Genomic DNA, 23,913 nt, shown 5'->3' with positions numbered 1-23,913 from the left:
GGGTGAAAGGTGTTGGGTGGGGGAGTGGAAGGAGAGGGGTGAGGGTGGGTAGATGGGGAAGTGTAGGGAGGGGGAGAGGGGTGTTGGTGGGTGGGGGAGTGCAGGGAGATAGGTGAGGGGTGTTGTTGGATGGGTGAGGGAGTGGAGTGTGGGTTGTTGGAGGGTTGGTGGGGGTGTGGAGGAAGAGTGAGGGGAGTTGGGGATGGGTGAGGGTGTGGATGAAGAGGAGTGGGTGGGGGTGTGTAGGGCTGTGTTGGTGGGTGCGGGTGTGGAGGGAGAGGGGTGAGGGGTGGGTGGGGGTGTGTAGGGAGAGGGGTGAGGGTTGTTGATGGGTGGGAGGGGGAGTTTATGGAGAGGGGTGAGGTCTGTGGTGGGAGAGTGGAAGGTCTGTGGGGGGCTGGAGGGTGAGGGTGTTAGAAGGTGGGTGGGGGAGTAGAGGGAGAGGGGTGAAGGGTGGGTGGCGGTGTGAATGGAGAGTGGTGATGGGTGGGTGGGGGAGTGGAGGGAGGGAGTGGGAGGAGTTTTGGGTGGGGGAGAGGAAGGAGAGGGGTGGGGGGAGTTGTGATAGAGGGGTGATAAAGTGTTCCCCCTCTCCATGGCACTGAAGTGTGGGCAGGGGGATATCCAGCAAGCAGCAGCAGAACGTTAACCATACTTCTCACCCTCAGGGACATCCAGGCCTGATTGGACTGATTGGCCCACCAGGGGAACAGGGCGAGAAGGGTGACCGAGGACTTCCTGGACCTCAGGGCTTGCCAGGAAGCAAAGGCGATGTGGTAAGCAAGCTGTTCACCAGTCGTGATTGCAGACAATGCTCAGGCCTTGATAGAGGAGCACTCGAGGTTCACTCTCCTCTGCACAGCCACCACATCCCCAGAGAGTCCTGTTCAGAGCAATGTCAGAACATAGCAGCTGGTCGAGTGCAGGACCGCCCTACCAGGGGAGCACTCACAAGGACACGCTTCATTAGTGGAGGGAGCAATAGTTACTGTCTCAGGTCCAAAACCTTCGTTAGAACAGAGAGAGAGAGTGTCAGTGCAGTAAAGTGGCAGTAAAGATAGCAAGTAGATAGAGGAAAGAGAATTTTGGCATCTGGAGTTGCATTAGAGCCCAGTGCTCCAATCCCACCACATCAGGTCCAACACTCCGAACGCAGCACTCCGGGTCCAACACTCCGATCCCTGCAATCAGGGTCTAACTCTCTGATCCCAGCGCTCTGGGTCCAACTGTCTGATCCCAGCACTCCGAACACAAAACTCCGGGTCCAACACTGCGATCCCAGCGCTCTGGGTCCAACTCTCCGATCCCAGCACTCCGAACACAACACTCCAGGTCCAACACTCCGATCCCAGCGCTCTGGGTCCAACTCTCCGATCCCAGGACTCCGAACACAACACACCGGTCCCACACTCCGATCCCAGCACTCATGGTCCAAAAACTGCGAACCCAGCACTCCGGATCCAACGCTCAGATCCCAGTGGTCTGGGTCCAGCACTCCGATCCCAGCGCTCCGGTTCCAATAATCCGATCCCAACACTCAGGGTCCAGCACTCCGATCACAGCGATCCTGGTCCAACACTCCGATCCCAGTACTCAGGGTCCAACATTTTGCTTCCAGCACTCTGGGTCCAACATTCTGATCCCAGTGTTCCGGGTCAAACACTCCGATCCCAGAGCTCTGAGTCCAGCACTCCAAACCCAGCATTCAGGGTCCAAAGTTCCGATCCCAGCACTCAGGGTCCAACACTCCAATCACAGCATTCCGGATCTAACACTCCGATCCCAGCGTTCTGCGTCCAGCACTCCGATCCCAGCGCTCTGGGTCCAACACTCCGATCCCAGTGCTCTGGTTCCAGCACTACAATCCCAATACTCTGGGTCCAGCACTCCAAACCCAGCATTCAGGGTCCAAAACACCGATCCCAGCACTCCGGGTCCAACACTTCAATCCCTGCATTCAGGGTCCAACAATCCGATCCCAGCACTCAGGGTCCAACACTTCGAATCCATCACTCCGGGACCAAAGTTCCGATCCTAGCACTCAGGGTCCAACACTCCGAACACAGCACCCAAGGTCCAACACTCCGATCCCAGCACTCCAGGTCCAGTACTCCGATCCCAGTGCTCAAGGTCCAACATTCTGATCCCAGCACTCAGGGTCCAAAAACTCCGAACCCAGCACTCCGGATCCAACGCTTAGATCCCAGCATTCTGCGTCCAGCACTCCAATCCCAGCACTCTGGTTCCAATAATCCGATCCCAACACTCAGGGTTCAACACTCCGATCCCAACACTCAGTGACCAACATTCCAACCTCAGTACTCCAGGTCCAACATTCCGATCCCAGCACTCAGGGTCCAAAAACTCTGAACCCAGCACTCCGGATCCAACGCTCAGATCCCAGTGCTCTGGTTCCAATAATCCGATCCCAACACTCATGGTCCAGCACTCCGATCCCAGCGCTCTGGGTCCAACATTTTGTTTCTAGCACTCTGGGTCCAACATTCCAATCCCAGTGTTCCGGGTCAAACACTCCAATCCCAACACTTTGGGTCCAGCACTCCAAACCCAGCATTCAGGGTCCAAAAGTTCTGATCCCAGCACTCAGGATCCAAAAACTCCGAACCAGCACTCCGGATCTAACGCTCAGATCCCAGTGCTCTGCGTCCAGCACTCCGATCCCAACACTCTGGTTCCAATAATCTGATCCCAACACTCAAGGTCCAGCACTCCGATCTCAGCACTCAGGGACCAACATTCTGATCTCAGCACTCCGGGTCCAACACTCTGATCCCAGCGCTCCGGGTCCATCACTCTGATCCCAGTCCAGCACTCCGATCCCAGCGCTCTGGTTCCAATAATCCGATCCCAGCACTCAGGGACCAACATTCCGATCCCAGCACTGGGTCCAACAATCCAATCCCTGCGCTCCGGGTCCAACACTCCAATCCCAGCACTCCGGGTCTAATACTCCAATCCCAGTACTCGGGGTCCAACACTCTGAACACAGCACTCCGGGTCCAACACTCCAAATCCAACAGTCAGGGTCCAAAAACTCCAAACCCAGCACTCTGGGTCTAAAACTCTGATTCCAGGGCTCTGAGTCCAGCACTCCGATCCCAGTGCTCCGTATCCAGCACTTCATATCTATGGCTCCGGGTCCAACACTGAGCCCAGCGCACCAATCTCAGCACTGATCCTAATGCTCTGGATCCAGAGCTCCAATTCCAGCGCTCTGTGTCCAACATTCAGATCCCAGCACTCCAATTGCAGTGCTCCAGGTCCAGCACTCCTAGCCTGGTGTACCAAGTCCAGCGCTCCGGGTCCAGCTCTCCTAGCCTGGTGTACCAAGTCCAGCGCTCCGGGTACAGCTCTCCTAGCCTGGTGTACCAAGTCCAGCGCTCCGGGTCCAGCTCTCCTAGCCTGGTGTACCAAGTCCAGCGCTCCGGGTCCAGCATTCCTAGCCTGGTGTACCAAGTCCAGCGCTCCGGGTCCAGCTCTCCTAGCCTGGTGTACCAAGTCCAGCGCTTTGGGTCCATCTCTCCTCGCCTGGTGTACCACGTCCAGTGCTCCACGTCCAGCACTCCTAGCCTGGTGTACCGAGTCCAGCACTCTGGGTACAGCCATCCAATCACAGTGCTCTGTGACCTGCGCTTCAGATCCAGCGCTCCGGGTCTGGCACTCCTAGCTCGCTGTATCAAGTCCAGCGCTCCAAATTTGGTGCTCCAAGTCCATCACTCTTGATCCGGCACTCCAGGTGCAGCACTCCGAGTCCACCGCTTGAAGGCATGAGTGGTGGTGTTGGGGGGGGGGGGGGGGTAGTGGGGGTGATCGAGGCAGTGGACCTGAGGAAAGCAGTGATCTCAGGGCCTACAATGGCCCTGAGGCACAGTGAGGTATCATTTGAGATGGGGACATGAGAGGAAAAGTTGAGCAGAGGTGACAAGCAGATGGTTGTGGAGTTGTAATGCTGTAGGTTTTTTGTCTCCATGCAGGGATTGGCTGGAGCTGCCGGATTACTCGGACCCCCTGGCCCACCTGGACTGCCTGTAAGTGAAGCAAAGTCACCACACTCTCCCCATTGGAGTTAAACTAGATTGCCTGCAGCTGCTTGGCTTGAGTGCAACACCCAAATGGACTGGAGAAACTCAGCAGGTCACACAGCATCCATAAGAAGTGTCCTTCCTTTACTTCCAGTATCCCCCTCGCTCTGTGAGAAGTTCCTCCACATCTTGGTTTTAAACGATTGCATTCAATCCTGTAATTATGTTCCTTGTTCAAGACTCTCCCACTGGCAGAAACATCGAATCATAGGACACTGCAGCACAGAAAAGAGGCCTTTTGACCCATCTAGTCTGTGCTGAACTATTCCACCTAGTGCCATTAACCTGCACCCAGACCATGTACCTATACCCTTACCATCCATGCATTTGTCCAAATTCCTCTTAAATGTTAAAATTAAGTCTGAATTACCCCCTCATGTTCCCTTTAAACAAATCCTCTTTCACCCTTAACCCATGTCCTCTCGTGGAAAAAGCTTAGTTGTATTTATTCTATCCCCCCCCCCAGCCCCCCATAATTTTAAATACCTCTGTCAAATCTCCCTCATTCTTCTACCCTCCAGGGAATAAAGTCCTAACCTGTTTAACCTTTCCCTGTAACTCAGTTCCTGAAGTCTGGGCAACATCCGACTCAATCTTCTCTGCACTCTTCCTATCTTATTGAGATCTTTCCTGTAGTTCGGTGACTAAAACTGCACACAATCCTCCAAATATGACCTGTAGCAGCTACTACGGTCAAGCTACTGAAATAGTACAAAAACACATATCAGACTTGTCAACTCAAGACGATTTATTCAGGGTTTACAGGCTTCTTTTATATACAGCATGTCCTGGGCTCCATGAGGCAAGGTGAGACGTCACTATGAGATTGCTGCCGATTCACGGGACTGGCAGGTTTAAATCTAGCCTTGTAAGTGTCCCATGCCTTCCAGCAGGAAACTCAACGGCTCAACGTGCTGTTCCTCGGTATCCCTCGCATGCGGTCCTGGTGAATAGGCAAACGTTCGCATTATGGTTCCGCATGCCTGCAGAACCGCACTGGCGACAGTTTGCAATTGCCTGCTGGGTCCACTACATGGCTGCTACATCACCCCCCCCCCCCTCCAGAATTGTCACCGGAAATTAAAATACTAGTTGTGTGTTTTAGTGCCTTAGGAGGACGTCCATGCCGTCTGGGCTGGGGGCATTGAATGGGTGCAGCGGGATCCACATGGGCAGGCTTGAGTCTGTCTACACTAAACAGCTGCAAATGTTCCCCAATGTCCAAAGTAAACACAACCTAGTTCCTCTTAATCACGCGGAAAGGGACCTCATATGGTCGTTGTAATGGCGCTCCTGGGACCTGTCTGCGTACAAAAACAAAATCAGCGTCGAGGGGCTGTGGGGGCACATGTTGTTTAGGGGTTCCATGCCAGCTGGTAAGAACATGATTCCATGTCAAAGTTGCTGAAGGACATCCAGGTCAGAGTTGGTTGCGAAATGATTGTCCCCTGTTACTGTAAGGACTGTACCATCAACCATCTCTGCCGATGACACAGACAAATCTTCCTTTGGGGCCATGCGAACTCCCCAGCAGAACCCATGGCAACTCATCGACCCAATTGGGACCGGTGAGTTGGGCCTTAAGTGCAGACTTTAGTTGCCGGTGGAAATGTTCCACAAGGCCGTTGGACTATGGATGGTAGGCCGTAGTGTGGTGCAGGAGTGAGCCACAAAGCACGCAAAGGCAGACCATAATGCAGAGGTGAATTGTGCTCCGTGGTCTGAAGTTATGTGCATTGGGACACTAAATCTAGTGATCCAATTGACGATCAACGCCCTAGCACATGTTTCAGTGTCACTGGATGGCAACGGGATGGCCTCTGGCCAGCGCGTGGAACGATCCACTTCTGTTAGAATGTATCTCATGTTTTGAGATACTGGCAATGGCCCGACCAGGTCCACATGCACGTGTTCAAACCTCCAGCGTACCGCTGGTAAAGGCTGAAGAGGTGCCTTGGAGTGCCGCTGAATTTTGGCCGTCTGGCAGGAGGTGCATGTACGAGCCCATTGAGTGATGTCTTAGTCCATGCCATACGTATTTATTTGACATGAGCTTGACTAACGTTCTGATGGCGGATGAGACAAGCTGTGTATCTGGTCAAAAAGGCGCTGTCTCCATGATGCCGGAATCAATGGTCTAGGGTAGCCCAAAGACACATCACAAAGAAGGTTTCGGGCGCCCTGTTGTGGTGCCAGCCATTGTATGTCCAGGTTAGTAATGGCCGTACTGTGTGCCTGAACATCGGGGTCTATGGCTTGTGCACTGGCCAATTCAGGAATATCGATTCCACCCTGAATATGATATACATTCGGTCTGGCTAGCATATCTGCAACGAGATTGTCTTTCCCTGAAACAAGGCGCACATCTGTCGTGAATTCTGAAACGTACGTAAATGATGCTACTTTCTTGCTGACCATGGATCCGTTATTTTGCTGAAGGCAAAAATGAGTGGCTTATCTGTAAACACAGTGAAATGGTGACCTTCCAAAATATATCTGAAGTGCCGTGTGGCTTGGTACAATGCCAACAGTTCCCGATCAAACGTGATATATTTCACTTCCGCTGGCCTTAAATGTCAGCTGAAGAAACCGAGAGATTGATGATAGCTATTGATGTACTGCTCAAGAAGCACACCCACGGACGTACTCGAGGCGTCAGTGCTCAGTCCTGAGGTAACCTCAGGGTTTGGATGGGCGAGCATTGCCTCTTTGACCCAATGCCTCTTTGGCAGTTGTAAATGACACCTCCGCCTCTGATGTCCAGGTAACGTCTCTGTGCTTGGTGGAGACCATCTGAAACAGTGGTCGAAGAATGTCAGCAGCTGTGGGAATAAAAGTTTATCCTTGCCCAGAAATTTCTGCAGTCCCTTAACCGTGGTAGGTTTGGAAAAAGCACAGACTGCGACTACTTTCCTGGATAAGGGATCCTGTGTCCTAGGAAGTCGATGGGGGATCTGCCAAATTGACATTTGCCAGGGTTGATGGTAAGACTGGATTCCTCTAGCAGTTGGAAAAGGCGGTGCAAATGCAGGTGGTGATCTTGTTCAGTTTGACTGGCTACGAGGATGTCATCCAAATAAATGTATACAAACTCCAAATCCCTGCCTAAAGCGTCCACCAGCCGCTGGAAGGTTCGAGCAGCATTTTTCAATCCAAATGGCATCCTGAGGAATTCAGAAAACCCAAAAGGGGTAATAATTGTTGTTTTAGGGATATCATCCTTATGGATAGGTATCTGATGATGTCCTTTAACCAGATCAACCTTGGAAAAAATGTGGCAACGGTGTAGATGGGCAGTGAAATCCTGTATACGAGGAATTGGGGACCTGTCGGGTGTTGTAACATTGTTCAGCCTACGGTTATCGCCGCAGGGTCTCCATCCACCTGTTTTCTTGGGTACCATGTGCAATGGTGATGCCCAAGGACTGTTGGAGCGTCGAATGATTCCCAACTCCTCCATTGCTGTAAACTCCGCCTTTGCCTACAGCAGTTTATCAGGTGGAAGACGACGAGCCCTGGCATGAATCAGTGGGCCTGAGGTGTCTATGTAATGAGACACACCATGGGTTGTTTTTGAGGCATTGAAGCTAAGAGTGAGAATACGGGGAAATTCGTTGACCAGGGCAGCAGAGGATCTTTGTGCAGCATCTGTACCCCGAACTGGAAAACTCTCCTTTTGCTGCAGGCCAGCGGGTATGTCTGAAAGGTGGTGGCACGAACCAATTTCTTCCGTTTCACGAAAACCAGTAAGTCATGGGATCGTAAAAAGTCCGCACCCAAAATGGGCTGAACAACAGAAACTAAGATGCAATTCCAATGGAATGTGGTCCCCCCTATTCCAATTGAGATCCATCATGTGCCAAACCTTGGAATGGTAGTTCCATTCGCCACTCGAAGAGCCAAGTGTTGTTGTTTATGAGTCCTTTCAAAATAGGTCGGCGGGAGTAAACTAAGCTCAGCACCCGTGTCTACAAGAAACTTGCGCTTACCAGCGTCGTCTTGAAGATACAATAGGCCGGTATTTGTGTCAGCTGCCGAGGCCACTACTAGCAGTTGGCTCTTTTTGTTTCCCGCCTTTTTCCTGTAATAGGTACATGGCTGGACACATTTATGGGCATTTTTTCCCCAATGGCGGTTGAAAAAACACCACTCTCGACGTACATCACCACGTTCCTCCTTCTTCGATTGAACTGCAGATACCGGAGGCTCGTAGGACGCGGAGATGTATCTGCTGCCAAAACTGGCTGTATTTGAGCAGACTCTTGTGTAGGAGTACGATAGAGCCTGTCAGCCTCCCGTGCTATGTCATGGGGACGGTGGAAATCCATGTTAGCAATGGGTATGTTGACTTTCAAAAAGCAGGCAATGAGAATGACCATCCACCAATGGCAGCATCTCATTCATTAGGTCCGATGGATTCCTGTCACCCAGGCCTTCCATGTTCAAAAGCCGCATGCCGCGCTCATACCTTGTCAATTCCAATGTATCCAGAAGAAATTGGCAGAACCTGGTACACTGGTTTTCCGCCGGGGGATTGGCAATAAATTCGCTCACTCAAGATGCAGTAGTAGCGTCCAACACACCTACGACATGCCAGAACTTGTTTTCTCCGCCATTATGCCATGAAGATGAAACTGGGTTTCAGCCTGAATAAGCCAAACCCAAGGTTGATGGGTCCAGAAAGGAGGCAAGTGAAGACCAACTGCATTAACTGCCGCCATGGCGGCAACTGCCATTGCTGCTGTAGATGCGTCCATTTTGACTGTAGACTCAGTCTTCGGCTGAATCTTGCAGTCGGGGTCACCAACTGTAGTGGCTACTACGGTAGAGCTACTAAAGTGAAACAATCACACGCTAGAGTAGTCAACTCAAGACTGATTTATTCAGGGTTTACAGGCTTCTTTGATATACTGCATGTCCCAGGCTCCACGAGACAAGGTCAGACATCACTATGAGATTGCTGTCGATCCACAGGACCGGCAGGTTTAAATCTAGCCTTGTAAGTGTCCCACGCCTTCCGGTGGGAGACTCAACAGCTCAACGTGCTGTTCTTCGGCATCTCTTGCATGCGGTCCTGGTGAGTAGGCAGACGTGCGCATTATGGTTCCACACACCCACAGAACCACGCCAGTGACAGTTCGCATTGCCGCGCTGTGCACTCGCTCAGCCCTCTACACGGCCGCTACAGCCTCACCAATGTCTTATACAACTTTACTGTAACATCCCAACTCCTATACTCAATACTGTGATTTATGAAGGCCAAGATGCCAAAAGCTCTCTTTACAACCCTATCCACCTGTGACATCACTTTCAGGGAATTATGTATCTGTATTCCCAGATCCCTCTGTTCTCTCGCACCCCTCATTGCCCGACCATTCACTGTATATGCCCTTTCTTGGTTTGTCCTTCCATAGTGCAACACTTCTCACTTGTCTGCATTAAATTCTATCTCCATATCGCTCCTATCATGTCCTCTCTAGGTCTTCTAGGTCTGAATAAGGTTGCCCTCATTCTCCCAAACTCCAGAAGATGCAGATCCAATCTCCTTCTCCACTGGTGATAGGAGAATTCTGTCAACGCAAGGATTGGCTGGTGAACCTCCTCTGAACTACCTCCAGTGGCATTATCTCCTTCCTTCAGTCACGATCCAACCTGATAATGTTGTTCACTCATTGAGGAGGTTGCCTGAACTTCAAGGAGAGTTTTGATGGGGCGAGAAGAGCTCCCCAGCTTGTGGGAGCAGGACATAATGAGAGGATTGAACTCCTTCCTCAGGAGGGAAGGGGAAAGGGAAAGTCACTTGAAGGAGGAACCCAACACAGCTGGTGCAAACAGAAGTTGCTGGAGGAACTCAGCCTGTCAGGCAGGGTATGAGGAGATGGTCAGGCAATGTTTCAGTTCTACAATGAAAAGGGAGTGATGGTATGTGCATGAGGGGGGAAGGAGCTGTGAAGGCCTCAAGAGGTGATCAGGCACTGGACTGAAATTGGGAGGAGTAAAGAGCACTGGGACAGGATAGAGGCTTCTGGGCTCACCCTGACCAGGGAATGGTATATCTGGGCAGAAATGGTTGAAATTGGGAGGAGTGGAGAGTACTGGGACAGGATAGAGGCTTCTGGGCTCACCCTGACCAGGGACTGGTATATCTGGACAGAAATGGTTGAAATTGGGAGGAGTGGAGAGCACTGGGACAGGATAGAGGCTTCTGAGCTCACCCTGACCAGGGACTGGTATATCTGGACAGAAATGGTTGAAAGTGGGAGGAGTGGAGAGTACTGGGACAGGATAGAGGTTTCTGGGCTCACCCTGACCAGAGACTGGTATATCTGGTCAGAAATGGTTGAAATTGGGAGGAGTGGAGAGCACTGGGACAGGATAGAGGCTTCTAGGCTCACCCTGACCAGAGACTGGTATATCTGGACAGAAATGGTTGAAATTGTTGGCTACGGGGCTGGCCTCATCCTCTTCCTACTGGACAACCTTCAACCTAATGCCATGAATATTGACCTTTCTATTTGCCCACCTGGTCTTTCCATCACTTCATTACCTATTGCAGTTCTTGCTTTTCTCTCTAACTTCCTCCCTTTCCCTGTGGTCTCTCCCTCTACCCATCTCTCTAAAACTTCAATCCAAGTTTACAGAGCAGCCTACCACAAGGAACTTTATTGAATCCCTTGTTGAAACCCACATCTATGTGCTCAGCTCTACCCTCGTCAATCTTCTATGTCACTTCTGAAAGCTCAATCTGATTTGTGAGACAGGACCTCCCAGTTACAAAATCATGTTGACTAGCCATAATCCACCCTTGTTCATCCACTACCCAACCACAGATGTTGAGCTCACTGGTCTGTAGTTCCTGGGCTTTCCCCTTCAGCCCTTCTTGAACAGAGGCACATTTGCCACCCTCCAGTCTTCTGCCACTTCACCTGTATTTAATACAGGTGCCTGCAATTTTCTCTCCAGCTTCCCTCAGTATCTGATCAGGCCCAGGAGATTTGTCCACCTTCATGCACATCAGTACCTTCAGCACCTCCTCATCTGTAACACTGACTGTTCTCAACTCACACCCATTGACTGCCCCATTCCCAGACCTCATCTTTCTCCACAGTAAACACAGAGGACAGTACTCATGGAGGATCTTGCCCACTTCCTGTGGCTTCACAGTGTTGACCACATGATTTCGGAGAGGTCCCATTTTCTCTCTAGTTCCCCTTTCACCTTTATGTAAATTTTATCCCAATGTTTTCTGCCAGAGCTGGCTTCTGTCCCCCTTTTGCCCTCTCCATTTCCTTTTTATCCTGCTCCTCAGATCTCAAAAACTCTCCAGATATACATGATCCCAGCTGCTTCTTACACCTGCCCCAAGCCTCCTCCTTGCCCTTGACCAGAGCCTAACTTCCCCTTCATCATCCCAGCATGCCTGATCCTTCACTCTAACCACACCATGCAGACCCTCATTCTCCTGTGTTTTTCTTTCCCAGGGACCACTGGGGCCAAAAGGGTCAAAAGGATCAACGGTAAGCCACACCCATCACCCACCCCCTGTCAACCCCTCCCCAGTCCTCCCCACCCACCCACCCGCCCCTCCCCATCCCACTCCATCCTCCATTCCCAATCACTCCCAACAAGCTTATCTCATCCTCAACTTCCCCCCTCACCCTCACCCATCCCCACCTTCTCTCCCCTCTCTAACCCAGTCTCTTACTCATCCCATCCCCTCCCTAACCCCCTCACCCACCCCATCCTGTCCCTCACTCAACCCCATCCCCATCCTCTCCTCACCCTTCTCCCCCACCCTTACCTTCTCCCATCTCCCAGTATTGAGTTCAGCTGCCACTTCCTCACCCATCTCTCTTCATTCACAGGGTCCTGTGGGACAAAAGGGCGACACGGGTCAAATCGGGGTCCCTGGACCTCCTGTAAGTACCTGCCGGTAACCCATGGTTGTTGAACACACATCCCTCACGTCCCCTGTTCCTGCTGTGGCCTCTCACACCACTGCCTTCCTTTGCAGGCAGCTGAAGGGTTAATGGCCTGACTGCAGATCCTGTCAGGCAGCGCAGCAGGTAGTCCTGCTGTCTCACAGCTCCAGAGATCTGGTTTCAAACCTGGCGTCTGCCCCATCTGTGTGGTTTGCTCCCTTTGTGGGATTACCCATGGGCTCTGGTTTCCTCCCATATGTGTGGATCGGCAGGTTAATTATCCACAGGGTGTGGACGAGGGGGAGAATCTGGGGGAAAGTGATGAGAATGTGGGGGGAATGGGCTTGAGTTGTTGGGAATGGGATTACCTTGTGAGACAGTAGTGACTTGTGGGCTGAAAGGTTTCCTTACACGTTGTAATGTGATCTGGTAACATTGGGGAGCATGAAGGAGCAGAGATTCACAGACCTACCTAGGTTCAGAGGCTGGATTGAGATTCTGCACTTCTGCAAGTACAGGAAGAGACTGCTCTAGTCATTGAGCCTGTGTTATCCACGTAGTCTTATCCCATCCCATCTTTTGGCCATGTTTCACCTCTTGTCCATTCCCGCTGACTCTACCTGCCCCATGTTTTACTGTCGATCCCACCAAACGGTCCCCGATCCCAGCTCACCGGGTCTCTTTGTCCAAAAATCTGCAGGGTCCTCCAGGAGAAGTGATCCAACCACTGCCCATCCGATCGCCCAAGAAGACCAGGAGATCTCCAGACAGGATGCAGGCAGACCAGATGGATAATGTGGTGGACTATGAGGGCCTGGATAACATCTTCAGTTCCCTGGACAGTCTGAAGATAGAGGTGGACAGCATGAAGAACCCAATGGGAACACAGAACAACCCTGCCAGAACCTGCAGGGACCTACAGCTATCCCACCCGGACTTCCCAGAGGGTGAGCAGAGGCCACTCAGCCCAGCCAATCAAGCCACTATTACATTAAGTGGCTGGGGGGACTCAATGGGTTAGGCAGCTGCCATGGGGAGAGAGGGTCCCAAATCAAAACATTGACTGACCCTCTCTCCATGGATGCTGCCTGACCTGATGAGTCTCTCCTTCCAGTATCTGCGACGGGAGGCTCAAGAGTAACTGTGACCATGGTGACACAGTGCCTCACAACTGGGGCAGGTGTCTTACATTCAAACGTCTCTACCCGACATCTTTACTGAAGGATCTGAGAGAAAATGTTCCACTACTACTTCAAACACCCACAACGCCCTTCAATTTTCCCAACTCGACGACAGGAAAACTGGATGAAATTGCACCACAGACTAGTGTGATCATGGCCTCATCTTCCTCTTCTCTGCTGGTTTCCCTTCACCCTCAATCCCCCGATCTTTCAAATGTGTAAAATCCCCAGGGATCCACTCCCCACAACCTTCCTCTTTAAATCCCCAGGAATCCACTCCCCACACCTCTCTTCTTTAAATCCCCAGTGATCCACTCCCTACACCCTTCCTCTTTAAATCCCCAGGGATCCACTCCCCACACCCTTCCAAATCCCAAGGGATCCACTCACCACACCCCTCCTCTTTAAATCCCCAGGGATCCACACCCCACACCCCTCCTCTTCAAATCCCCATGAATCCACTCGCTACACCCCTCCTCTTTAAAACCCCAGGGATCCTGTCTCCACATCCCTCCTCTTTAATTTCCCCAGTGATCCAGTCTCTACACCCTTCCTCTTTAAACCCCCAGTGATCCAGTCTCCACACCCTCCTCTTTAAACTCCCAGTGATCCAGGCTCCAGACCTTCCTCTTTAAACCCCCAGTGATCTAGTCTCCACACCCTCCTCTTTAAACCCCCTGTGATCCAGGCTCCAGACCCTCCTCTTTAAACCCCCAGTGATCCAGGCTCCATACCCTCCTCTTTAAACCATCAGTGATCCAGGCTCCAGACCCTCCTCTTTAAACCCCCAGTGATCCAGTCTCCACACCCCTCCTCTTTAAACCCCCAGTGATCCAGGCTCCAGACCCTCCTCTTTAAACCCCCAGTGATCCAGGCTTCAGACCCTCTTCTTTAAACCCCCAGTGATCCAGGCTCCAGACCCTTCTCTTTAAACCCCCAGTGATCCAGGCTCCAGACCCTTCTCTTTAAACCCACAGTGATCCATGCTCCAGACCCTCCTCTTTAAACCCCCAGTGATCCAGGCTCCAGACCCTCCTCTTTAAACCCCCAGTGATCCAGGCTCCAGACCCTCCTCTTTAATCCCTCAGTGATCCAGTCTCCACACCCTCCTCTTTAAACCCCCAGTGATCCGGGCTCCAGACCCTCCTCTTTAAACCCCCAGTGATCCAGGCTCCAGACCCTCCTCTTTAAACCCCCAGTGATCCAGGCTCCAGACCCTCCTCTTTAAATCCCCAGTGATCCAAGCTCCAGACCCTCCTCTTTAAACCCCCAGTGATCCAGGCTCCAGACTCTCCTCTTTAAACCCCCAGTGATCCAGGCTCCAGACCCTCCTCTTTAAACCCCCAGTGATCCAGGCTCCAGACCCTCCTCTTTAATCCCTCAGTGATCCAGTCTCCACACCCTCCTCTTTAAACCCCCAGTGATCCAGGCTCCAGACCCTCCTCTTTAAACCCCCAGTGATCCAGGCTCCAGACCCTCCTCTTTAAACCCCCAGTGATCCAGGCTCCAGACCCTCCTCTTTAAATCCCCAGTGATCCAGGCTCCAGACCCTCCTCTTTAAATCCCCAGTGATCCAGGCTCCACACCCCTCCTCTTTAAACCCCCTGTGATCCAGGCTCCAGACTCTCCTCTTTAAACCCCCAGTGATCCAGGCTCCAGACCCTCCTCTTTAAACCCCCAGTGATCCAGGCTCCAGACCCTCCTCTTTAATCCCTCAGTGATCCAGTCTCCACACCCTCCTCTTTAAACCCCCAGTGATCCAGGCTCCAGAACCTCCTCTTTAAATCCCCAGTGATCCAAGCTCCAGACCCTCCTCTTTAAACCCCCAGTGATCCAGGCTCCAGACTCTCCTCTTTAAACCCCCAGTGATCCAGGCTCCAGACCCTCCTCTTTAAATCCCCAGTGATCCAAGCTCCAGACCCTCCTCTTTAAACCCCCAGTGATCCAGGCTCCAGACTCTCCTCTTTAAACCCCCAGTGATCCAGGCTCCAGACCCTCCTCTTTAAACCCCCAGTGATCCAGGCTCCAGACCCTCCTCTTTAAACCCCCAGTGATCCAGGCTCCAGACCCTCCTCTTTAAATCCCCAGTGATCCAGGCTCCAGACCCTCCTCTTTAAATCCCCAGTGATCCAGGCTCCACACCCCTCCTCTTTAAACCCCCTGTGATCCAGGCTCCAGACCCTCCTCTTTAAACCCCCAGTGATCCCGTGATTCCGTTCCCTCTGATAGAAGAAGTTGCTACACAGCTGTCTTAAATGACCACCCTCAGTCCCTTGTTCAAGACTCTGCCATTGATGGAAATGTCTCCACATCTCCCCTGTCCTGTCACCTCAGGATCTTTGAGAAGGTTTGGTGTGTGTTTCCCAGTGTATTGGAACCCTTAAAACCATACACAGTCAGCTCTGGTGAATTGAGAGTCTAGATCATAAAGATCACCCCATATCCCTCAAAGCATTCTGAGCTACCACCTACCAAACACAACGGGCTGGGGAATGACATTAAGTAAGTCTCAGTGAAGGAAATGGCACTGTGTGGCATTGTCACGGTTAAGGACCGTCAGATTTCTCAGGGAATGGAGAAAGGGTTTGAATGTGAAAGGGTAACGTAGAATTCAAAACCAGAACTCAGTGAAAGTTGCGGATATTCTGGGGGTCACCGAGTGAGCTTCTATGAGCAGGAAATGAACATTTGGATATGACTGTAATATAGACCCAAATAGATCACAGGAATTGGATGAGCAGATCTGTATGGAAAATGCAGATCAATCTACAAATAACAGCGTAATATTACTGGGAGGTTTGACCTGGGACACGGACATTACAAAGGGATCGGATGGGGTGGAATTTGTTAAGTGGGTCTGAGAGTTTCCTCAATCAATAAACCGAGACCCCTCGTAGAGTGGGGGCTACACTGGTGTTCGACTTGGGGAGCGAGACCAGGCGAGTGACTGGAGTGACAGTGGGGGAGCTCTTGGGGTCCAGTGACCTCAACTACATTCGTTGTAAAAATAGTTGTGGAGAAAGGTGGAACTGGTCCATGAAATTAAAGTCCTTAATTGGGACAAGGCTAATATTGGATCAGTGAGGCAGGAACGTGCAGGTTGACTGGGAGAGAATGTTTGCAGTTGAAGGGATGGAGGGGAAATGGGACATTTTTGAAGGTGAGATAGCAGGAGTTGGGGTGAAGGGCCAGTAAATGAAAGGAACCCTGGTTGATGAAGGATTTTGAGGGTTTGTTCAGGAAAACGGAGGAGGCTTGTGTCAGGTTTAAGTTTCTTGGGTTTCCTCCCACCCTTCCAAATGTAGGTGGATTGTAGGTCATTGGGTGTAATTGGGTGGCACAGGCTCATGGACCCAAAAGGCCTGTCACTGTGCTGTATGTCTATATTAAAAAATTTTAAAAGTCCTGAATGAGCAAATCCCTTGATGAGTACAGGAAGTGGAGGAGTATGCTTTAGAGGGATATCGGGAGAGCACAATGAGGACGCGAGATGGAGCTGGTGGTCAGAATAAAGGAGAATGCCAAGAAACTCGACAGGAATATTATGACTAAAAGGGGGTGGCTAGGGAGAAAACTGGTCCTATTAGGAGTCAATAGGGCTGTCCCTGAAAGGAGCTATAGGAAATGGGTGGGATTTTAAATGAATACTCATTGATATTTACCTGTGGAGGCGATCACTATTAAAACGGCCAGGGAGGAGGCGTTGGCAGCCTTGGGCAGCAAGGATGGCATAGTGGTTAACACAATACTGCTACAATGCCAGCGACTGGGGTTCGAATCCCGCGCTGTCTGTAAGGAGTTTGTATGTTCTCCCTGTGTCTGTTTGGGTTTTCCCTGGGTGCTCCGGTTTCCTCCCAAATCCCAAAGATGTGCAGGTCAGTGGGTTAATTGCCCTCAGTGTGTAGGTGAGGGGATAGAATTTGGGGGGTGAGAGGTAGGTGAGAGTGTGAGGAGAGCAGAATTGTAAGGGTGACACGGTTGGCGCAGCGGTTGACACAACGCTGTTACAGCGCTAGTGACCTGGGATCAAATCCCACGCTGTCTGTCTCCCTGTGTCTGTGTGGGTTTTCCCCAGGGACTCCAGTTTCTTCCCACCGGCTCCAGTTTCCTCCCACCGTTCAAAAACGTACTGGGGTTTGTTAGTTAAATGGGTGTTTGGGCATTACGGGCTTGAGGGCTGGAAGGGCCTGTATGTACCGTGCTGTATGTCTAAATTTAATTTAGAATTCTTAAAGGATATGGTGAAATGCAATCATCAGACCTTGGATGCCCTTTACTGAGATATTTACATCATCTTTGGCCTTGGGTGAATTGCCAGAACGCTGGAGGGAGGCTGATGTGTTGTTGATTAAAAAGGGCAGCAAGAAGAGACAATGGCAGGACAGTGACCTTGATGTCAGTGGTTAGAAAGTTCCTGCAGGGGATTTTGGAGACTGGATCTACCATCTTTTGGATTGTCAGGGACTGATTGGAAGTAGTGTGTATGTGGCTTCGTGTCTGGGAGATCGAGACTCAGGAATCTGAGAGATTTTGAGGAGGTGACAAAGAGGGTTGATGAGATCAGGACAGTAAATATTTTATACATGGATTTTCCCTTTGACAAGGTCTCGCATGGCAGGTCAGCCTGGAAGTTGAAATCACCTGGAATCCAAGGTGAAAGCCATGCAGTCACTGGGTGAGCATGCAAACTCCACCAGTGCCAGGGAAAACCCATGCAGCTATTGGAAGAATGTGCAAACTCCACATAAACAGTGCCTGGGGAAACTACACAGTCATTGGGAGAACATACAAATTCCATACAGATGGTACCTGGGGAAACCCACACAATCATTGAGAGGACATGCAAACTCCACACAGACAGTGCTCATAGGAACCCACGCAGCCTCTGGGAGAACACCATGCCAAAAGACTTTCCTGAACTATGTCAGGACAATCCTCATGTAAAAAATAGGAGCAGGAGTCAGCCATTCAGCCCACCGATCCTGCTCTGCCATTCACTGAGATCATGGCTGATCTGATGATCGGCTCATCTCCACCCACCTGCCTGTTTCTATCCAACCTTGTCTAAATATATTTAATGAAGTCCCCTCCACTTCAATGGGCAACAAATTCTACAGATTCTCTGGGAAAAGCAGTTCCTCCTCATCTCCATCCTAAATCTACTCCCCTGAATCTTGAGGCTATGTCCCCTAGTTCTGGTCTCCCCCCCCCTCCCCACCAATGGCAACATTTTACCTAACTTATCTTAATTTGATACGTTTCTATAAGATCCCCTCTCATTCTTCTAAATTCCAGTGAGTACAGTCCCAGATGACTCACTGTCTCCTCACTGGCCAACCCCCTCATCTCTGGAGTCAACCTGGTGAACCTCCTCTGCTTCGCCTCCAAAGCCAGTCCATCCTTCCTCAAGTAAGGAGACCAGAACTGCACGCAGTTCCCCAGATGCGGCCTCACCAGAACCTTGTACTGTTGTAGCAAAACTCCCCTGCTCCTAAATTCAATCCCCCCAGCAATGAAGGCCAACATTCCATTTGTCCTCTTGATTACCTGCTGTATCTGCAAACCAACCTTTTGCAATTCATGCACAAGCACTCCCAAGTCCTTCTGCATGGCAGCAGGCTCCAATCGCTTGCCATTTAAATAATATTCTGATCTTTTTTTCATATTACATCAGTGAGCAATTAACACTCCTTCTGTTATGTCTCAGGTGAGTACTGGATCGACCCGAACCAGGGATGTACAGGAGACTCCTTCAAGGTTTACTGCAATTTCACAAGTGGAGGCGAGACCTGCATTTACCCCGACAATAGGTCGAATGGAGTGAGTAATTGTGCCTCTTGTAAAGTCTGGTGCAGGTCGTGGCTGCCCCCACTTCAAGTCCCCTGTTCAGTCCTACCCTGTGCTCACTTTTACCCCTGTCAACAGATGACCATGGAAAGTATCCTATCAGGACCGCCTCATAGCCATGTGTGGGAACAAGGCTGCAAGAAACTGCAGAGACTTGTGAATGCAGATCAAGCCGTCACACAAACCAACCCGTCCTCTAACAACTCTCTCCACACTTCCATTGACATCAGAAGGCAGCCAACGTACTAAAGCGCCCCCCCCCTCTCTCTTCTCCCCCTCCTCTCAGGCAGAAGACACAGGTGTTTGAACATGCAACCCTCTACTTTCTTTTCTGCTGCTATTAAACGTTTGAACAGACCTCTCAATGGTAAAAGATGATGCCCCCTACACAGTTTTAACTGAACTTCCCTCTGTAACACTTCTATTTTAACTTTACCTGCTGCACATAAGTTTGAGTGAAGTTGTCTGGATAGGATGCAAAACAAAGTTGATCATTGTTCCTGGTACAATGCGACAATATACAATTGCATTCCCCCACCACCTCTCTTCCCCTCTCTATTCCTCTTCCCCTCCCTCCCCCTTCCTCTCCCTCCTCCTCCCCCTCCCTCCCTCTCCCCCTCCCTCTCCCTCCTTCCCGCCCTCCCTCGCCTCTCTCCCCCTCTCTGTGCACTTCAGATTTAAATGACTGACCCCTTATCTTGCTGGTTTGACTCATTGTTTGAAGCTGTCCTGTGACTGCCAACATCTCTACATCTGTCCCATCAATGATCTCCCATGATTGAGCAAGGTCACCCCTCCCTGCACCAAAGAGCACAGCCTTTGCCACTGCACACATCTGCGGATTCAAGTGAACATCCTCCTTGTCTTTCTTTGTTAACCTTGGATTGTGGCTGTTTCTCTCTTTGATTGGGAGGAACTCAACTCGTGTTCAAGCTGTTTGAGCATCTGTTACTGTCCCTTCACTGACCTGTCTTTAAAGCTTGTTCACAACTCCCTCAGACCATTACCATGGCAATGGTCAAACTGTCTTTGGATTCATTGCACCAGGAGGCCTTTAGCCACAAGGCCCCAGACTAATCCTTCCTCACTACAGAAGGCCTGCTCCTGTGCTGCACTCTTCTGAGTTCCAAACAGCCACCCGTCATTCAACAGATTCTTCTTCACAAACCCTTGCCAGTTTCGTTCAACCAGTCAATATGTAAATCAGAATTTATTGTCAGGAACAGCCACGAAATTCGTTGTTTTGTGGCAGGTTCACAGGGCAAACATTCATATTTTTTAACCATCTCACAACAATAAATAAAACAGTGCACGATTATTCAGGAATCTGGTGGTAGATGGTGGGGTGGGGTGTGGAGAAAGAAGCTGTCCTTGTGGCACCGTGCTTGTCATCAGGCTCCTGGACCTCCTTACCGATGGTAGCAGAGTGAAGAGGGCATGGCCTGGGTGGTGGGGTCTTTGAGGATAGAGGCTGCTTTTTTAAGACACCACCTCATGTAGATGTCCTCAATGGAGTGGTCTGGTCCCTGTGATGTCACAGCCAGGTTAACAACCCTCTGGACTTTTTCTTGTCCTCTGCATCAGTCAGTGATGTAACCAGCCAGAATTCTGGTTTAAAATGTTCCACAATAATTGTAGTTTTTCCCTCCAACATAGAGCATCACAGCACAGAACAGGCCCTTCAGTCCACGATGTTGTTCCAACCTCTATAAACCTACTCAACAATCTAAACTCTCTCTCCCTCACACACGTAACCCTCTATTTTCCTTTCATCTGTTGTCTAAGAGTCTCTTAAATGGCTCTAATGTTCCCGTCTTCATCATCATCCTGGCAAGGCATTCCAGGCCGCTCTCTGTGTGTAAAAAATGTACCCTGTTGTCTCTCATAAACATCTCCCCCACCATCCACCCCTGTACAGATGCCCTTTGGTATTTGCTATTTTCATCCTGGTAAAGGAATGCTGGCTGTCCACCCTATCTCTGCCTCTCATAATCTTGTAGACCTCTAAGTCTCCTCTCATCCTTGTTCGCTCCAGAGAGAAAAGTCCCAGCTCTACTAACCTTGACCCATAAGACAGGCACTTGATACTAATGTTCTGACCTTTCGGGAGGTCTCATGTAAAAGTTTATGCATAGCTCCCATCAGGATCTTCGTTCCCTTGCCTGTACACAACTCGGCACTGCTCGGACCCCCCACTCTCTCCCCTTTCGCCCAGTTATTTTGGAGCTGTGTTGGAACCGGGAACAATAAGTGCCCGGTACAGGTCACCCACAGCTGAGTTTCTGTAACAGCTGTTCCATCTCTGTTCTGTAACAGGCACGAGTCTCTCCCTGGTCCAAGGAGTCACCTGGATCCTGGTTCAGTGAATTCAAGCGGGGTCGGCTGGTGAGTTAACCCTTCATTGTCCCACCCTGTTAACCCCCACATGTGCTGTCCACAGCTCCTGTCCTGGATTACCCCTCATATCCACCACCTCCTTCCCCGAATTAACCCCTTCACAGTTGTTGCCCCAAATTAACCCGTTGTGCTTCACCCACAGCTCAAGGCCCAAATTAACCCCTCATGTCCCTACCTCCTTCCCTGCATTAACTCCTCGTATCCCCACCTCCTTTACTGAATTAACCCCTCATGTTCTGTCCATAGCTCCCGCCCTGAATTAACCCCTCGTGTTCCATCCACAGCTCAAGCCCTAAATTAACACTTCATATTTCACAGCTCAAGCCCCACATTAACTCATTGTGTTCTGTCCAAGTTCATGCACTGAATTAACCATCATGTCCCAAATCTCCTTACCCATGTTAACCCCACGTACTCTCCACCTCCTGCCACATGTTAACCCCTTATGTCTCCACTTCCTGCCCCATGTTAATGCCCCATGTCCCCACCTCCTTCCCCATGTTAACCCCTCATGTCCCCACCTCCTGCCCCATGTTAACCCCTCATGTCTCCACCTTTGCCCCATGTTAACCTCACATGTCCCCACCTCCGGCCCCATGTTAACACTTCATGTACTCACCTCCTGCCCCAGGTTAACCCCTCATGTCCCATCTTCAGTCCCATGTTAACCCCTCATGCCTCCACGTCCTGCCCCATGTTAACCCCTCATGTCCCCACTACATGCCCCATGTTAACCCCTCATGTGCCCATCTCTAGCCCCATGTTAACCCCTTGTGGTCCCCACTGCCTGCCCCATTATCATGTTTTTTTCTCCACCAGCTCTCCTATGTGGATGCCCAGGGCGAAAACATTAACGTGGTGCAGATGACCTTCCTGAAACTGCTGAGTGCATCTGCACGGCAGAACTTCACCTACAACTGCCACCACTCAGTAGCCTGGCATGACACTACCTCCGACAGCTATGACAAGGCACTGAGGTTCCTGGGATCGAATGATGAGGAGATGTCACATGACAACAATCCCTATATAAAAGCCATCTATGACAGCTGCAGTGTGAGTACCAAAGGGGTCTGTCTTTTCATGGTACCAGCAATCAAGAGGCAGAGCATAACTAGCCTGCACGGCTTGGGTCAGACCCCACCGGGAGCTCCATACACCATTCCCGTCTCCGTGTCCCTGGGTCAGACCCCACCGGGAGCTCCGTAAACCATTCCCGTCTCCGTGTCCCTGGGTCAGACCCCACCAGGAGCTCCGTACACCATTCCCGTCTCCGTGTCCCTGGGTCAGACCCCACCAGGAGCTCCGTACACCATTCCTGTCTCCGTGTCCCTGGGTCAGACCCCACCGGGAGCTCCGTACACCATTCCCGTCTCCGTGTCCCTGGGTCAGACCCTAACAGGAGCACCGTACACAGTTCCCATCTCCATGTCCGAGGGTCAGACCCCACCGGGAGCTCCGTACACCATTCCCGTCTCCGTGTCCCTGGGTCAGACCCTAACAGGAGCACCGTACACAGTTCCCATCTCCATGTCCGAGGGTCAGACCCCACCTGGAGCCCCATGCACAGTTCCTGGGTCAGACCCCACTGGGAGCACCGTTCTCTGCCTCAGTTTCTATCTAGGTTGTACACAAAGATGTAATGTCACAGTGAGTTTGTTTCTCTTTGATTTCCTAGTTGAGGAAAGGTCTGGGGAAGACAGTACTTGAGCTCAACACCCCCAAAGTGCAACAAGTGCCCATCATCGACTTCTTGGTGAGTGACTTTGGGAACCCCAGCCAGAAATTTGGTTTTGAAGTCGGCCCCGTCTGCTTCCTGGGGTAAGGACACAGTAGATCAATGAGCCGCTCAACTCTCCTCTAGACACGTGCAAGTTCTGCAGCTGGGTGACCAACCCTTCCCTCTGAGTGCAAATCAATACCTAGAAATGACTGAATGCCCTTGTGGGGCCCGAATCATACGACTTAAACATATTCTGGAGATCAGGAGCTCGGCAATGGCATGGAGCCAAATAACTAACGGCTGGACCCTTGCTTCACCAGAAGTTTCTTTTGGTGAGTAATCTCACGGCTAAGGTGCTGAGAAGATGTATTTTATTGAACTGTAATTATTCTTTTTGTAAATTATCTCTCATGTTTTCAGAACTTGCAAGTGTCTCTCTAATTTCGACTTGCCATTTGTGCCTTTTTCAATAACTATTTTGTAAAATTAATTATAAAATATACTGTGTTAACAATAAATTGGAAAGAAAGTGCTAACGTCTTGTGAGATTCCTTTTCCACTGCTGTGAGCTGGGGTTAACCTTTGTGTAGAGACTTGGCAAAGGGTCTCAATCTGTACACACACTCTTTAGGGTGGGCAGAGGGGTCCCAGTCTGAACAGATCCTGTGTAGGGACTGGACAGTGGGATCTCAGTCAGTTCAGACTCTGTGTAGGGTGGGCAGAGGGGTCCCAGTCTGAACAGA

General features: G+C 50.9%; 1 protein-coding gene across 5 annotated transcripts in view; it reads left to right on the top strand.

Annotated features, from left to right (window-relative positions):
- The window catches only part of col11a1a (collagen, type XI, alpha 1a), a 376,434-nt gene extending 352,744 nt beyond the window's left edge, over positions 1-23,690 (top strand). For all 5 annotated transcript variants that reach the window (XM_069939457.1, XM_069939458.1, XM_069939456.1 and 2 more), the window contains 9 exons: positions 669-776; positions 3,996-4,049; positions 11,585-11,620; positions 11,969-12,022; positions 12,726-12,972; positions 18,914-19,026; positions 21,370-21,438; positions 22,270-22,503; positions 23,126-23,690. In XM_069939457.1, coding sequence (XP_069795558.1) covers positions 669-776; positions 3,996-4,049; positions 11,585-11,620; positions 11,969-12,022; positions 12,726-12,972; positions 18,914-19,026; positions 21,370-21,438; positions 22,270-22,503; positions 23,126-23,272 — 1,062 coding nt within the window. In that variant the 3' untranslated portion in view covers positions 23,273-23,690. The remainder of the gene's footprint in view (positions 1-668; positions 777-3,995; positions 4,050-11,584; positions 11,621-11,968; positions 12,023-12,725; positions 12,973-18,913; positions 19,027-21,369; positions 21,439-22,269; positions 22,504-23,125) is intronic.
- The last annotated feature ends 223 nt before the right edge of the window (positions 23,691-23,913 follow it).

Source organism: Narcine bancroftii, chromosome 5, assembly GCF_036971445.1.
Source record: "Narcine bancroftii isolate sNarBan1 chromosome 5, sNarBan1.hap1, whole genome shotgun sequence".
Taxonomy (NCBI): Eukaryota; Metazoa; Chordata; class Chondrichthyes; order Torpediniformes; family Narcinidae; genus Narcine; species Narcine bancroftii.
This window is presented reverse-complemented; position numbering and strand designations above follow the sequence as displayed.